General features: G+C 42.3%; 1 protein-coding gene across 1 annotated transcript in view; it reads right to left on the bottom strand.

Moving 5' to 3' along the window:
• Positions 1-71: 71 nt before the first annotated feature.
• Positions 72-17,374, bottom strand: part of GLG1 (golgi glycoprotein 1) — a 79,853-nt gene continuing 62,550 nt past the window's right edge. Inside the window, exons 12-26 of the mRNA XM_051771327.1 lie at positions 16,997-17,134; positions 16,072-16,158; positions 15,723-15,785; positions 14,948-15,061; positions 14,462-14,550; positions 13,479-13,596; positions 12,383-12,475; positions 11,706-11,843; positions 10,228-10,351; positions 9,738-9,880; positions 9,398-9,499; positions 8,642-8,749; positions 7,918-8,038; positions 5,944-6,050; positions 72-5,457 (exon numbers count right to left, since the gene is read on the bottom strand). Of these exons, the coding sequence (XP_051627287.1) occupies positions 5,290-5,457; positions 5,944-6,050; positions 7,918-8,038; positions 8,642-8,749; positions 9,398-9,499; positions 9,738-9,880; positions 10,228-10,351; positions 11,706-11,843; positions 12,383-12,475; positions 13,479-13,596; positions 14,462-14,550; positions 14,948-15,061; positions 15,723-15,785; positions 16,072-16,158; positions 16,997-17,134 (1,713 nt within the window). The 3' untranslated portion in view covers positions 72-5,289. The remainder of the gene's footprint in view (positions 5,458-5,943; positions 6,051-7,917; positions 8,039-8,641; positions 8,750-9,397; positions 9,500-9,737; positions 9,881-10,227; positions 10,352-11,705; positions 11,844-12,382; positions 12,476-13,478; positions 13,597-14,461; positions 14,551-14,947; positions 15,062-15,722; positions 15,786-16,071; positions 16,159-16,996; positions 17,135-17,374) is intronic.

The raw sequence follows: 17,374 nt of genomic DNA on the forward strand, positions 1-17,374 counted from the left end.
CGCCCACTCAGAGGGCGTGGCCTCGCCCGGCCCCGCCCCCCGCGGTCCCCTCAGAAATAAACCACCACAAGTACAAACCTGCAGACTCTTTTTATTAAATTCTCCCATTTCGTCTGTACAGAAAACAAACAAACAAACAAAAAAAAAAGCACATTATTATGTTCAGAATCTCAGTAACATCTCAAAATTACACAGCATGGACATGTAAAAAAAAAAAACCCAAACAAAACAAAACCAAAAAAGGAACGACCAAAACGAGGAGCAGCCAGGATTTATACACAGAAAAGGGGAAACCATTTACAAAAAAAAAAAAAAAGTCTCGTTAATGTCACATTTAAAAATAATAATAATAATAAAAAAAAAGGAGACTAAGTTGAAACAGCGTCTGCTGTACAATAGGAATCCGCTGGGTCTGCTTTGTACACTGAGGGTGTCGGGGTGCCCCTCATCCCCAACACCGGCACGTGCCCAGTCCAACACACACGTACAGCTCCCGATCCTCCACTCGGCACCAGTGTCCACGGGCCGCAGTCACACCTTTCCCTTTTCTCCTAGATCAGTATTTCCCAAGGTGATAGCTAAGCCAACACCTCTAACTCAGTCAACAGAGGGGACAGTGGTGTGAGATTTTCAGCAATTCACCCTGGAAGGGTGAACTCAGTCAGCTATAGAATCAAATTTGGGTGTTGTAGAAGGAGAAAATCTGCCTCTGACCAGTGATGTTACTCCTCCCTGTCCCATACAGGCAGCATTCAGGAACTGAATGGAGTGGATGCAGAATTCCACCAGCACAGCACAAACAGTGGTGCCAGCTGAATTCTGTCATGTGTGATTTGGGTCCCCTCTAACCATGACTGATCTGTGGAAGCAAAATGGCATGTCTGGCTCTTAAACGGGGAGACTGTGCAAACATGAGCACCTGGGAACTGCCTGGAGGACTTGAACCCCAGAATTAACTACGTGCTCTTACACAAACCCACACTACAGCTGTTTGAGTCCACAGAGCTGTACTTCAAATAGGGACAGAAGTGCTAGATGAAATGTTCTGGTTTCATACCATACTTGTACACTCACACACACCTCAAAACTACCTTCTTTTTTTTTCCCCCCGAACAAGACTGATAAAGTAAAAATAAACAACCCTAAAATCTTCTTTGACTAAATAAAAAGCTTGTGTTTTAACAGAAGTTGCCATCCAAATTGAACACAATTCCTCTACAACATTATGGGATTCGAGTGATCCCTCTGGCTTGTCACATTTCTTCCCTCTGTACCTGCCTGCAGTTAGTTTCTGTATTTGAGACACTCACCTCTCCATTATTTTTCATACAGTGAGCTTACTGTGGATTCTTTCAGAGCAAGACTGATCGTATCCCCTGGATTTAAGCATCAGATTCTGGAGGAAATGCTAACATTTTGCTACAGAATTATTTGACCTTCACTAGGGCCTTTCCAGCCCTTTACAGTGACACAGACATACAGATACTCATCCCAACCTGCTGGACAGTACTTCAAGTACCACGAGTTTTGTTCCTATCCAGGTGAGTTACTCCAGCAGCCTGGTGACAAAAGTGAGGCAGGAGAATCCCAAGTTAAAACTCACCAAAGGACCTGATTAGTTAAGGGCTAGGTAAACAATAAATAACCTTATTACTACGAACAAGAGGAAACAGTAAGAGGCTAGCAGGAGTGAAGTAATGAGAATATCACACACAGTTCCTGACACGTGCATTTGCTAGGAAACGTAGTTTGTTAACCCTTGCAGTACTAGGAGCAAATGGAGAGGTGCATGCCTTGCTAGATCCCAGTCATCCAGCCCTTCCTTCCATCCACACCCTGAGCAACAGCATCACCAAGTCTAGAATAAGCTCTCCAAGAGAAGGTTTCATGATGATGAGGAGAAAAAAAACCTAACAACCAACCATTTCCCACACTGCATTCAGCAGAAGGCAGACTCCTCCAGCGAGAAGCGAGGGTCATGAAGAGGAAGGAGCACCCCAGGTTTTCCCACCCTAACATGCTTCTTTTGGCTGACTGTGGCTATTTCTAACATTCTCTGTTACACCAGAGAAGTTACAAAGACTTTCTCAAGTTCAAGGCAACAGCAGTGTTTCTTACAACCATTTCTCACACCTTCCTGTAAGGGTGGTGAGGCACAGATTGCCCAGAGAGGTTGTGGGCTGGATGTGGTTCTGGGTAACCTGGTCTAGTGTGGAAGATGTCCCTGTCCGTGGCAGTGGGTTGGAATGAAATGAGCTTTAAGTCCCTTCCAACCCCATCCTTCTGTGCTTCTTTGATTCTTTCTTTCTTTCCCTGCAGTGGAAAATGGTTACCTGCAGGCAAGATGATGTGTTGGCAACAGCACGACCAGGTTATTTTTGGAAGAGCACTCCTGTGGGTTTCTGTGCTTGCAAAACCTCTGGATTTTTAGGCATGCATGAAAAGGACGAGAATGTTTCAAGACTGGGACTGGTAGATTTTTAGACAAGAAAAAAGCAAATTTGGTCATTAGCAGTAGTAGGAGACCCCTTTCTAAAACATGAAAAGATAACATGTTCAAATGATAAAATGGTCAGGACCCTTTGACAGTGCCCACCTTTCAAAAGATAGGTCTGTGTCTTTACAGTGACAAAGGGTTTATTTAGTATCCTACCTTTGTTTCCAAGGGCCTCCAGCCACATACCTCTAACACCTCCCAGCACACTCACACTGAAGCCAAACTCCCAGGTTAGCCTGCTGACACAGGCAGAAACACCACCAACCACAGACACAGGTAGAAACACCACCACAGAGCACAGATTCCTAATGCAGTGCTCCAGGCACCCTCACTTTAACCTTCTCCACATTAAAAAGCAAAAAAACCAAGAAAGCCTTATATCTGAAAGTAAAGAAAGTCACCTTCAGAGCTGAACAGGGTTTACATTCAGAACTATGGCTACAAACCTACAATTTTCACTGCAATGTCTTTTGGACTTTAGTGGAAGATGCTATTTCTAGACAATAAACCATCTAATTAGGCTTCTCAAGCTAATCAGGTTACAAAATGCTTTCTCAAAAAGTCACAACAGTTTAAAAAAAGCCCTCCAATGGCAATTTAATTATGCCCTGATAGACATTATGTAGAAGCAGGACTTGTGCCAGCAGGCAAGGCTGCACCTAGATCCCACTTCCCTTGCCGGGAGCTCTGTGAACACACCCATCTCAACAGCAGTCATTTCAGTGCTCAGTCAAGTGAAACAACAACACTTCTAATTGCCAAACTAACATTTGTGGTTTTACACACCTGTGCTACCTCAAGAGACCTGATTAACTGTTCCTCTTCTACTCCACGCTGACAGAGGGCCTGTCAAGCTCCGTTAGTACCAGGGAAGAGGGGCAAGAGAAGGAATTCAGGCTTAAGTTCTGTTCTACCCAACCACTTAACAGCAATCCCACCATGTACTGACTCCCCATCGAATCTTCGTCACTCAGACTTTTGCTGCTGCTTCCTTGTGTTCATAGTACTTTGCTACAAAACCAGGAGTGTTTGTGAAAGACTCACTAGCATAGTAAGTCTAAAACCATACCACTAACAGTTTGCTGCCCATCCTCAGAACGGGATGAAGGTACATTTGCAAAAAGCTTCAGTTGCAGCAAATGCTCACAGTATTTTGTATATGCTATTCTGTACATTCAGTATCATCAGAATCAGCTGGTCCACACTTTAAAGTGTCCCAAAACCACCTCCACTGTTCTTCTAGGGAACGATGAGGAGAACTGGAAATGTCAGGTCTTACCTAGCAGCATGCTAAGTGGGAAAATAAAGTTTTTACTGCAGCACACACAGGTGAGCACATCTAAGAGGTGAATAAAATATATCCTACTGTACACATGGACTCTTGTGCAGCCTCTTCTAGATTTCAGCAACACATTCCATGTTTCAGTCAAAGCATGTGTCTTGTGACCTCCACACCTCCTTTTACTTGAGGAACAAAGATGACCGTAAGAAGAGGTCACAGCTACTGTTGCAGCTTTTCTAAAACACCTTCTTTGGGCTCTCATGTTGATGGTAACTATGTGAAAGCTACTTCCCTTAAAGATCTGGACATTTTTGCCTTTCACACAACACTATCATCCTGCCATCCACTCCTGCTTCTGGACTGGCACCTGTGTCCTACATCCCAGGAAACACCAGTTGCTATCACTGTCAGTTGCAGTTGTGGAAACGAAAACAACTCTTCAGCCTGGTTCAGACTATGCCATTCAAACCATTGAGACCCAAATTGTGGTTACTGTGATAATCCACAAGTAATTGTTACACAGATAGAGCACGTTGAGCGTTCAGTCATTTTCTGCATCGCTGACAGAGCACGACACTGCCAGTGTGTCAACACCCTCTACAGACAGTTAATTTGGAAGGGGAACAGCTTGGCAGCAGCGAGGTAAAATAAAAGGAGGGTTAGAATTTTACTGCATAATAAAAAAGTTGACCGAGTAACTGATCAGGGCACTTCCTGCCCACTGACAGTGGCACTCACTGTTCACTACTGACGGTCTACGTGCCTCGTGTCTACACCGTGTCTTTAATCTACTGAGACAGCTGTACAGCTCACAGGAGTATTCGATCCTGGTCAGTATTTTATTCTATCTTGCGAGCAGCAGAGGAAGAAAGGGAGGACATCTTTTCAGCCAAAAAAAATCCACAGTCACAAAAGCAGGATATTCACTAGGAGATGACACCAGTGACTGGTGTCCTTAGGTTGTCCAAGACTATGCTCTGAAGATGCTTTACACAGACGAGCATGATGTCCAAAACAAGGCCAACTGTGGTGTAAGATGCAATTTACCCTTTAATTTCCTGCCTCAATTTCACCCAGCCACAGAGGATGACCAGATTTCAATATGAACCATTACCTAAATCATATAGTCGGTATGCAGATATATGTCTGTCTTTAAAAATTTACTTAAAAACTGCTTGAGCTGCAGGTCATATCAGTCTGATTTGGAGAGTGAAGGCAGTTCCAACAGTACAACAGAGACTTGTCTACAGGCAGGTAAACGAGAGTCTGCTAACAAAGGGGTAACAAAAGCTGCTGGCTGGGCTGCCAATGTTGCACACAAACTTTCATAGGATGAAGATGCTGTGGATGAGATCCAGGATGGGAAAACTGAGCCAACACCTGCTGCTGTTCTAATTTTTTTTTTTTTTTTTTATTCTCCTCTCACAAGAGGGGGTGGGTAGACTATACAGAGGAGGGCTGTACAAAACTGGGCACTGGGCAGGCATTTCTTCAGCAGGAAATCCAGGCTCTACCTGTCCTTGAGCTCTCTTGTCACCCGCTTGGTGATGCGTCCACACATCAGGCCGATGAGGAAGAGTACACAGATGCCAACCGTGATCACAGACAGTATGTAATTCTTGGATGGAGAGGTCATAACTTGCATGGCAAGGTCAGAAAAGCCTTCTGCTGGGGCAACCTGGAGGTGAAAAGGGAATAAATGAGCCAAGCTGTGCTTTCCATGCAGCCCTCAGCTGTGGCATTTATCAGCTTTAGTCTCTGGTACTGCTCTTGCCTCCTGTCGTCATCAGACTTGGCCTGAACCAGAAACAAGCAGGTCCTGCAATGATTCATCTGAAGGAATCGCTGCTCAGGAGGCACCTTTATAACAGGAAGTTCTGCCACCCTTATTTCATAGCACCAAACCTTCTCTACAGGAGACTAAGCCCTACATGCACAAAAGACAGCTTAATTCTGCATTGTTGGGGATGCATCCCAGACACAGAGAGAGTAAGATCTAAGTTCAGAAAAGAAGACCTGTTTTCAGTTCTTCTAGACCAAAGTCAAAATGCTGAACTTCATTCAGAAACAAGAATTTCATTACAGTTGAAGTTTTTCATAAATAGCTTGCAACTGAGAGATCTAATGCATAAAAAAAAAAAAAGGAAATCTTATACATATTCACCTTTGCAGCATAGCTCCACATTTCAATACGATCATTAAGGCGTTTCTTGCATTCAGGCTGCAACCTCACACGCTTATCTTCCAGAGCTTCCATTAAGCATGACATTTCTGTAATGTGCAGAAGATGGTGTTACAAAATAGAAACAGCAGCTTCAACCACGTGCTGTGGAAAGGGGCACTTCCATTCTCCTGAAGGCTGATGGTTACACGGCTTTCCAAACAGACCAGCCAGCAGGGCAGAATATACACAAACCCCTGCACTCCTGAGGCTGGCAATGTCACCAACATTCATGAGCAATATTGCATTTGGAGGTGCAAGGAATTTTGACTTCCAGAAAGAAATTACAGCACATATGCAATATATAATTCATGTGATTTACATGAGATTTCAGGAAGTCTGCTAAATTTGCACCTTCAATGAGCTGTACACTCTAAATTCCATGTCACTACCCTTTAGACAGAGCTAAGATCAAATTCAGCTCGGGGAAAAAACACAGTCTTATCTCCTTAGGCTTGTTAGGAGCTTCTTTTGATCAACAAAATATTCTGCACTGTTTAACTTCCTGAGTTTTCACACAGTCCTGTGAAAAGGAAGTGTGATCACAGTGTTCTGGTGCCTATGGAGCGGCCTGGCCAACTCATGAGCTCTTATATGCTCATATGAGACACTGACATCAAATTCTGTATTTTATACTCATGCTACCATACTTGACTAATCCCTAATTGGATGCTTTCTGCTTTGCAGAGAAGAGTTATTTAGTTCATAGCAAACAGGCAGCAAACTTTAAGCTAACTCCAGACTTTTAATAAAAAATTGTCAGTTCAAGTACTCGCAGGCAGAGCCCTCTCTAAGCTACAGACTCCTGCAGACCTTCAGTGCAAACACATCAGAACACACATCAAAAGGATTATGACAAAGCAGGAATAAACAAAGGATATCCAGAATTTCAAAAAGGCATTCAGTAACCAGTACAAAAGATAATGATCAGGAAAATACTTGGTTGCTATTTTTAATGCCAGATAAACTCAGAAAGATGGGAAAGTTCAGAACTATTTTCCCCACTAGCTTTCCTTAAACAGCCATATGGTAGCTAACGTAACAGCAGTAACAGAGTGTAAGAGCTTGACTCAAACAGGAAAGAAAGTGTTAGGAAATACTTATTTTTACTGTATTTCAAGTAGTCTGAACTTGCTGAACTCAGAGGACCTGGAACAGCTGATGAAGTCTCAAAGCCTTTACCTGCTACATGAACTTAGAAAATCAAGTCATGATTACCTACCCTCTGCAATGTTGGAAAAGAAAAAACTGGTATGTTTAAGCAGAGAAGAAAAAAATTAAACCAAAGTACTTCAGTTTAATTTAAAATACTGAAACAAAGAAGCCAACCATGGACAAAGACTGACACAAAGAAAGAAGGATCAAGAGGATCAGGTAAGAATGACTCTTGTGAAACCAAACCAACTTGCTGCTCTATGAAAAGCAGCTTAGTGCTAGGAAAGCTTTTGATACAGTCTGATAGAACATTGTCATAAGTAAGGTTGGGAGCTGTATCTTGTGCGAAGCTGATACAAGGTGGGAGATAAACCTCACTGAAAAATGAGTCCATGTGTATTAAGAGCTCATTTTCAATGGGATTTAACTGAGGAGGGATTTTACAGAAGGTTTATGGATCTGGTATCACACACTATTGTCAGCAATCATATGAATGATGGCACAGAAATATACTCATTAAGTCTGCAGATAAGGCTGCAAAGGTATTTTATATCAGGACTGAGGAATAAATAGGTCCTGCCTTGGACACAAGGAAGGACTTCTTGATACCCATCCATCTACCACCTCTGCTGCTGTTCCATCCTGTTGCCCACAAATGACTGACAGGTGGAAACATCCTGTTCTTAAGACTACACTGGCAAGAAAATGCAGGTTAAGTATTTCAGGACTGAGAGGTTACACAGGTACAGCACAAGCACTTACGGCGTCCTCTCCCCGGTGGAATGGCAGCACAGTGGTGTTTGATGTCAAGGGCACAGGCTGTGTGGAGCACTGGGTCAACAAATATATCTGCTTTGCTTTCCTTCAGCATGTTGAGCACTTCCTGGGGAGGAGGAAATTACAAGTACACCTCAGAAAAAGGAGAGAGAACAAAACTCATGCTGCTCAATATTTATGAAAGCTGTACCAACTTTTAAAATCCAACATGATGAGAAAATCCACCACTGTCCATGGATGAGGCCATGAATGATAGTTTAGGCTTAATTTAAGTGTCCTGGTCTGTAACATTTACAGTAGTTCTGTTCATTAAAATACTCATATTAATCTAAAATACAAAGACAATATGCCAGGGTTCCTTCAGTTAGAACTGGGTGATTCATAGAGCCGTGCCCAGGCCATGCCCAGCACCCAGGCAGCCTGCAATGGAGACAGCACCAGGAAACAGATGAGTAACAAGAAACTTTGGCAACCACAGTCAAGGAAGGATTCAAGCCTGGAATTGCAGAGGAGGCACTGTCGACACGATTTTGACTGGCAAATTGAAACTGAATTGAATCACTGCAGGCCAGAACTGAGATGTGTAGGGAAACTTCAGAGTTCTGGTCTCATAATAGCTACAACATGACCTAGGCTGTGATCCGGAAAAATCACAAACTTCTGCAGGGATGGGATGCCTTTTAGAGCACATCCAATTTATTTCCTTTACCTTCTTGCACATTTCAGTTTTTATTTTCAGCAGATTCACTTTCAGACATTCTTCCACCTGCCCCGTCTGCTCCTGAGCTGCTGCTTCTTCTGCACACAAGCTGGAAATCTATTTTGAAAAAGGTGTTTTAACATAAGTAGTTCACAACAATCATTCTGCCTTTTAGCACATTTATATCTCAATACATTAGTTCATCACAGGGCACAGCTAGAGAATGCATGATGAGACTCCTTCCCCCCAAATCCCCAGAGCCAAATGCAGCCTGGCTCATGCAATATGCATACCCTTTAAACCCAGTAGCAAGAAGTCAATATTGCTGTACTGAGGAGGAGGGCAGAGAGGAAAACAGCATGGAAAGAATGTGAAAGTATGAAATAAGTAACACTTGAAGCATGACCAACTTTGTTATCAAAAGTGAAAACTCAAAAACCTGAATGTATTCCAGTTAAGGCTGACAAGACCAAAGAACTAACAGACATTTTTTTTGACAACAGGAAAGCAGTATTTTTCTATAGTCACAAGTACTGATGAGATCCCAGATAAAAAAATTAACTTCATATTAGCACTGCACAGGAAACTGCAATTCTTGCACACTGGGCAAAAGTCACGAGCAGAGAATCTGACCAGCTAGAGGCAGCTCAAAGGGATTTTTTTAAAATTTAATTATTGGAAAGCTTCTTGTTCTAAGAAACAAAAATCTGTTACATGAAGGGAGTTTTCATCCTGAAAAAGTATCTCAGGAGCTACTTCTCCTACCTCATCAGAACAGTGCATCTGAAGCTGGGGATCCAGCCGATAATCAAGGGCTGATTCCTGGATTATGACTCGAATTTGGTCCTCGCAGTCAGGAGAGAGACGCTGGGAAGAGGAGAAAGTCATTAACTCACTCAATGACCTTCATTTTCATAAATCAATCACCTTGTATTTTAACCTCTGAATCCTCTAATACTTGCACCGGAACATAAAATCCCCATTTACATACAGCCTGTTACAAACACTGAACACACCACAAGCCCAAGTTTGATCTGTTGTTCAATGACTGTTGCTCAGCATGATCCTGCACAGTTTCTCATTTGCACGCACCAGTTCTACTCACCTGGTCTGCATATTTCAACTTCAGGCATGAGATGACTTGCCCTTCCAACTCTGTATCATCCTTGGCCCTGTTCAGGATATTTTGGCAGAATTTGGGTATGTCTGCTTTGCACGCCTTCCTGAGCACGGGATTTAAGCGGTAATCTAAGTGGGAAAGGTGACAGAACTTCATTAGAGCACACATCTCTTCAGGCTGCAGAACACCACACTCCCAAAGAGATTGCACAGAAATTTCCTAGATGACATTGTACCACCAAGGAACTTAATTCTGGGGGAAAACAGTATTTCTTCACAACAGAATTTCAATTTGTGAGGTAAGAGCTTCAGGAACAAAGAGGATTCAAAAACACATGCTGACCCTCAAGAACTTGACTGAGATCAGAGTGTGCACTGAAAAACATGAAGAATAAAACAAAACTGATATTCTTCCAGCCATGCAAATCACTGAACAGCCCAGGCAAGCAAGTGAGGTTTCTTTCAGAGGAAGATACCTGTGTTCTGTGTGATCTGGCGCTTGGTAATCATCTGCTTGCATTTAGGATCCATCACTTCACTGTTCTTGTTTTGTTTCAAACACTGTAGCATATTTTTCGAGTCTGCCTCTGGACAAAACCGCTACCAAAAAAACCCCAAAAAACAACAAGTTTCATCACTAAGCACTTGAGAAAGCAAAACCCAAACCCAACAAGCAGCTTCCAACTCATGGAAGCTGAGTTGGAGAATAAGCACGTGGCCAATGCAGACAGAGGTGCATACAGTCCCTATCCCCAACACCCATTACAAAGAACAGTGCTACTCCCTGAACTGACTGTGGGCATTAATGCCTGTGCTTACAGACTGAGCACTGAGCTGCACAGTCCTGACTGGCTTATAGGCACCACCTCGTGTTGGCTGTATCAAAAGCAAATTGCCTTTATTTATTTCCTATTCTTAAGATACAGCACACTTGGAAAAAAATACCCACCAAATTAGGCCTCATACGCAAATACTTTTGCTCCCCTTTGTTTTAGAAACTAAAAAAAGCAATCTTTAAGTTTATACACATACTACTGTTTTGTATAAATGCTGCCTGGACAAAGCAACAGGTAAAGAATTCATTATTAATGCTCAGCACAAACTAAGACCACAAAGAAGGACAAAGCAGAGAGGAGCTCACTGGTACTGATGTGCCCATTCCTGCCCCAAGTCAGATAGTCAAAAGTGAACCAGCTTACCCAAAATTCATACCAAGATACTAATTTCTTTTGTTAGAAACTAATTCTGTGGGTGTAAGATAAGGTTGTTGTGTTTTCTAATCCTCACTACTTTGGTGAGAGCACAGATCTTTGTATAAAAGCATGAGTCTGCACTGGAGAGCAAAAAATTCTGAAGATGTGCTTCTTCAGCCAAAATATGGAATAAGGGCACTGCACAAAGACCACACATACTAATGTTCCAGGGCTTGCAATTTTTCCTACTGTGAAAGAGTGTCTTATATGAGCATTCACTGCTGCTTTCCACATGGTACCACTTTCAGCTATCATTTCTAATTTTAAATTTTGCATAATTTTGCCTGTTTTATTGCTTTGATGAAAGTCTGTGTGCACCAAGTCAGCAGTGAACTGAAGATTTTACAATTCTCTGTAATCATAATTTCTTCACCTTTGCATAAAGCCAATCCAAATCCAAACTGACTGAATGAAAACTGCACTAGAAGCCTCAGCACTGATTGCCTCCTCAATTCTGCTGGTGGTTGGGTAGACAAATTTATTAGTGCACAAGTTTTGATCAGGAAGTTGAAAGAGAAGAGCCCTGAAGAAACCTCAGTCTGATTCAGAGTTAAGAAACAGATTACTCTGCAAAAAAAGCAATCATACTTCTGAAACAACACAGCAGTCTTGTAACAAGCCTTTATGGCTTTATGGGAAGCTCAAAGCCAACAGAGCTTTTATATCCCAACCTCACCCTGTTAAATAAGCACTAACATTACCTTGATCATCTGCTTGCAGACTCTCATGAGTGTGTAGTCCAGTTCTGGATCCATCATCTCCGTCTCCTGCAGCTTAAACACCTTCTGGTGGCACCTTGTGCTCAACTGCTTCTTGATTTCTTTCAGGCATTCAATAATCTGCCAACACAGTATTGCAGCAGTAAGGGACACCCTGGGGACACAGTTCTGTCACACACAGCTGTGTGTTCCCCTAACGACCTTCCTTCACCTGATTTGGGCAGTTAAGTTCCCAATGCCTAGATTTTATCAAAGCCATTACCAGTGCTCATTTTCAGGACTTGTCTTAAGCTCATCTTTTCTCACAAAGATTTAATGAGATGAAGAGGGTCTCCTGGACTTACTCCAAAACCACAAATCTCATCTTGCAGACATTATGCCTAAGAAATCTTTCAGCAACACTTGCAGTAACCAGCTGCTAATAGCTTAAAATTAGCATTAACTGAAGACTGAAGTGCTCACAGCCTTGCATTCACCCACTATTAATGCTTGTGCACCAGTGGCAAAAAAGAATTTAACGTCCCAAAGCACTACCAAAATATTTCAGTGACATCAAAATGAAAATCTCAAGCTGCACTTACAGGGGCAAATGTGCTCTTCAAAAGTTTTCTGAAATGAAAGTACAAATTAAATTGTAAGTTATTAATGAAGTTCATTACCTGAGCATTGCCATAGGGCACGTTTTGGCAGTAATTCTTGATGTCACTTTTACAAGCCTCGTACAGTTCTGGTTCAAGTCTGATATCCTCAGTCTGCAGGACAAATTACAATATGAACTTTTAAGTAGGACTCAAGGCTACTTTACTTTGTTAATCTCTTAACTAGAGGCCTCTACTCACAAAAAGCAAGAAACTCTCACAACGAGCATTCAGTTTCTTTGAATTTAAGGGTCTTGGGTGCAAGAAGTGATGTTAGTGGGAAACCAACTTTACAATTCCCTGCAGTGATCAGTTAGCTTTTTAGGCTGAAGAAAAGATTTAAATCAAATTTTAGAGCTGGTTTCCACTGCTTCTCCTAAAAGGGCATCATTCCAAACATCCAAGACAACTGAAGTCTTTCCATGTGAAAGCCAAACGACATATTAACAGCCACCTGGTGAAATCACAGTAGGTGATCCAGAGGCTGTGACTGAAGTTTCCTGATTTTGGTGATGCCCAGCATTTGAATTCTTCCACACAAAGGTAAGAGTGATGCCTCTTCTGACATGGACCTACTTAAGGTGAAGCTTTAACACTCAAACAGTATCTACTGGACAAAGACCTTAAGAGTTTATTGCTGCAAGCACTGCAGCAGGAAGCTGAGAGGCAGCTTTGCCTACCAGAACAAACACTACTCCTATTTATCCACTGAGCAACTTGAAGCAGCTGGAGTTGAGTTGCTTCATCTGTGCTTGTTTCCTCAGCCTGTAAAATGAAGCTTTTGTTCTCTCCTAGAGGACTTTAAGAACATCAGCATGTGTAGCACGTTGCTATCTAACACTAAACATAATCACTTCTAGCTGAAATTCCAATGACCATTTAGCTTGCCTTGGCCTTCGTGAGACTATATTTAAGGCATTAAAGTAGACAATCATTACTTTCACCGTGAAGGGCAATTGAGCCTCGTGTTGTAAGAAGAGTGGAAAAAATAAATTAGATACCTCTTACAAATGAGCTTCCTTTCCCCCCCCCCCCCCCAAAGTGGACAAACCAGGAAGCTTTAACTGAAGAACCTGACTAGAAGAGCGGGGAGAACAAGAGTTTCAGGCATGTTTACCATCTCTAGCTCCTCAACGCGCAGCTGTTTGCGGCACTTCAGAGAGACCCTGTGCTCCTTGGCATCCTGCAGAGTGTCATTGCGCACAGTTGTGCTCAGACAGATCACCACATCCACCCTGCAGAAGAGAAAACAGCTTTTTACTCATCCACCCTTCACTGAACCAGCCAAGGTTGGTATTAGATCACCACACCAGAGAAACCGACTTCAATAATCCAAACACAATATAAAGGCCTTGTGCATCTGTGCCTACTTCTACCTGGGGTACAGCTCTATGTAGAGCACCTGGACAACAATTAAACCCTAAATCTGATGCTATCTAATTGCTATATCCAAAGACAAGAATATATTAAAAATCTCACCTCACCTCTGCCCAACAAGACCTTGGCTCTTAAGTCACATCAGCACTTTAGAAAAGCTTTTCTTAATCTCAGAAATAGATGAAGGTGAATACCTACACAGCATTGCAAGCAATCCTTTCACACTATAGGAAGGGCACTGATATCATAAAATGCAAATAGTCTTGCTATCCACAAACAGGACTGACCTTGTGTGTAATTCAGCCTTACATCATTGCAGTAGGCCATTAAAAAAACCCTTACACTGAATGAATAAACCAGCTAAAACAAGTGGGATATTTTCCCTTCCCACATCAGCAACTGGAACAACAGCAGTCTATTCTTATAAGGAGATGAATCTAGCAAAAATATAAAAACATTCTGGGACATGCAATCCACTAATTGTAATAATTAGCTATTTTCACAGCAAGAACAATTACGAGGACAGGCTTGTATCCAGTAGAAATTTTGAAGAAGCAGGCAATGCCTCTGCCTTAAGCATCTGCAGAACACAGTCACTAAGGGAACACATACAAAACAATCAGCCTTTAAAGGAAGTTCAGTGTTTTCTGTCCTCTCATGAAATATCCTGTAACTTAATTACATATTTATACAATCAGATTGCTGTTTGGTCAGCATACATACTTTTTTTTGATGTTGGGGCAAAGTTTCAGCACATCCTCCTTGCAAGCCATTTTAAACTTGTATGAGAACCTAAAATCTTTCATTTGAACCTGCAAGAGAGAAGTGGGGAGAAAAACAACTTTGGTCACCTGGAGTTTAAAAAAACCCAAACTGAAACAAAAAATATTGCCCAAAAGAACACTTGCTGAATCATACAATCAGCAAATGCTTTTGTTCACAACCTGTTAGTGTGGGAGCAAGGGGGGAGGCTGCACTGCTGAAGAACTTGGGACCCTGTCTACCATGTGCCAGGGAGGAAGGAGAACCTGAAGTTAAATCAGTCATCTCCAGAAGTGACCATTTATGTTCAGACATGCAAGTACAACTGTCTGAATTCACAGGAGCTCTTTACAGTGGGAAATCAATCTCAAAGAAGGACGGGTTTCATAAATCAACACCCTGAAAGAACAGAACAGGCTTCCACTGACAGAGGAAAGCATTGCTTACCAGCTGGAAATGAGTAACTCCAATTGCACATTTTTCATTCATTTCCTTCTGGTGTTTGTTCTGTATTAGACACTCCATCAGATCCCCAGAATCAATCTGGTTATCTGCAACCTCCTGAAAAAGAGATGGAAGGCTTAAAAATGAGCTACTCCTACAAGTCGTGGTTCTTATGCTCCTTTAGACAACTGTGACCAGGAAACACAGAACTTACAGTCCCACTCTCTACGGTGAGCTTACTACTAACTGAGCACCCTGGGGCTGCACCACACAACTCTAGTACACAACTACATTCATAGAATTCAGAAAAGAACCATCTCAGGAACATGCACGCTTCAGACTCAGGGGAACACACTAGAGACTCAATGCTTACATGACATATTATAATTAGGTGCCTTCACTGATATTTAACTACTCAATCCTAGATCAGTGAAGTTATTTCAGCAGTGCTGAGCAGCTGCACAGAGCGGAGTAGCTACACACACTGGCTGCAGGTAAAGAAGAAGGAAAAACTGAACTCACTGTAAAGAGTGATTTTTGCAATTACAAGGCAGTTTTCATCTTCAAACTCTAGATTTTATGCTAGGGCTCTGACAAGAGCAGAAGGATTAGGTGGAACTAAGAATTTTTATTTTAGAGTGACTTTTGAACTAAAGACTTTTGAAACTGATTACCTCTGATTTTACTTTTGAAGTGTAGCAAGAACTAATACTAAAACCCTCTGATCTTTCCCACAAAGTGCTTTTTCCTCAAACATACACTGTTACAGAGAACTCACATGACAGAATGTCTGGATAATGGGCTCACATGCTCTCATCAGCAAGGCTTCAATTTGGATGTCCTGCAGAAAACATGCAATATTTCATTTTCACAGTGAATAGACAAGAAAAAAAGGCTGTGAAAAAACCCTTGTGATAAAAACTCAAACTCAAAACTGTTGCTCATTTCTCTTCCTCAAGAACCCCCCATGAAAACTTCCACTGTATGGGATAAAAAGTATGTTCTTTGATCCCAGAGCTGCATTTCTGCAGCTCCTCTAACCTCAAGTTTTTTCACCATCATCAAAATGATATGCTTAACTAGACATGCTCAACTATTCCTTTTACCCCAGGCTGAAAACCACTCACCTCAGACTCCAGCTCAGTGAGGTTTCCCACTATGTCCCTGCAATCAGACACCAAGTCATCAAGATGGTCCTGAAGGCATTCCAGCTCCTACAGAAACAGACATTTTAGTGTGTGATCCAAGAACCCAAGCTGAAATTTTGGGCTTAAAACATTGTTACACATGTGAAACTGCCCTCCTCTTGGTAAAGCCCTAAATCTCATTTAATCCCACTCTCTACTAGCACTCCCACACACACATGTAGTAGTGATTGAGAATGTTGGTGTAAGACATTACCACTTGCTCTCAAAGGCTGCATGATGTGCTTTCACTTCTGGAATATCACATTTAATTTGCCCTTTGCATAACCTTAAGGAGAGGTTAGTTACCCAAACTACAGCCTATGATGGGCACTTCAAAAGGACAGCGGTGTGTGATCCATGGCATCTGCTGCCCAACAGCTCCTTCCCTACAGCCCTCCTGGGGCACAGCAATTTAACATCAAAGTATTTGTTGAAACTTTTGTTAAGTAGCTGCAGATGTTAGTTCAGTTCTGTATAAACACAGGAAGCATGTCAGTATTTGCCAAATGGAAATGGGATAAAGTTTATGTGGGAAATGTCAAGTTTGTAATAGAATATTACACATAAGAGACTGAGGGGGGTGAGGTTGCTTCACTCAAGTCCTTCTTGCTAACTACCCCCTTCCCCCTTCTCATTCAACTACACATTTAAACCTACTGAATGAAGCCATGCAGTATGTGCAAAGCTTCTTTGTATCATCTCCACCTCTCAGTTTGGTGTAGATTATGTTTCATACTGCACTAATTTTTAATATATTCTCTGCTATAAAGAGGCAGCACACAAGAAGATGTCCCTTTAAGCCCTTTTTGCCCTGTCCCACCCTCCAGCTTCCCAACCAAAGCAGCAGTGATCTCGTGTACAGTACCTGCCCTGTCTCTGTTTTTTCACTGCACCACTTGCCCAGGTCAATCATGCACTTGTCCTGGAGAACTGGGTCCAGCTTCACATCCATGGCTCGCTGGTGGAGGATCCTCTGGACCTCTGCTCTGCACTCCCGTGATAGCTGCAAGGAGGACAGGGACTGTTTAAGCACAGGGGGTCTCTAAATCCACACAGTGCAAAGAAGATGCTGTCAGGTAAAGTTCTGAGAGTGACCACAAATGCCATCAGCAGTCCCAGAAAGCCCAGGAGTCCTGCACTGCTCAGCACAAGTCTGCCAGGGCCCCCAAAAGCAATCTGGGCTCCAAAAGAGTTTAGAGCTCTGTCATTTAGTTTAGATAGAGGGTCCTCTCATTTCACTAAA

The sequence above is a fragment of the Manacus candei genome, unplaced genomic scaffold (assembly GCF_025592945.1).
Source record: "Manacus candei isolate 608988 ecotype Guabito, Panama unplaced genomic scaffold, ASM2559294v1 h1tg000131l, whole genome shotgun sequence".
Classification (NCBI taxonomy): domain Eukaryota; kingdom Metazoa; phylum Chordata; class Aves; order Passeriformes; family Pipridae; genus Manacus; species Manacus candei.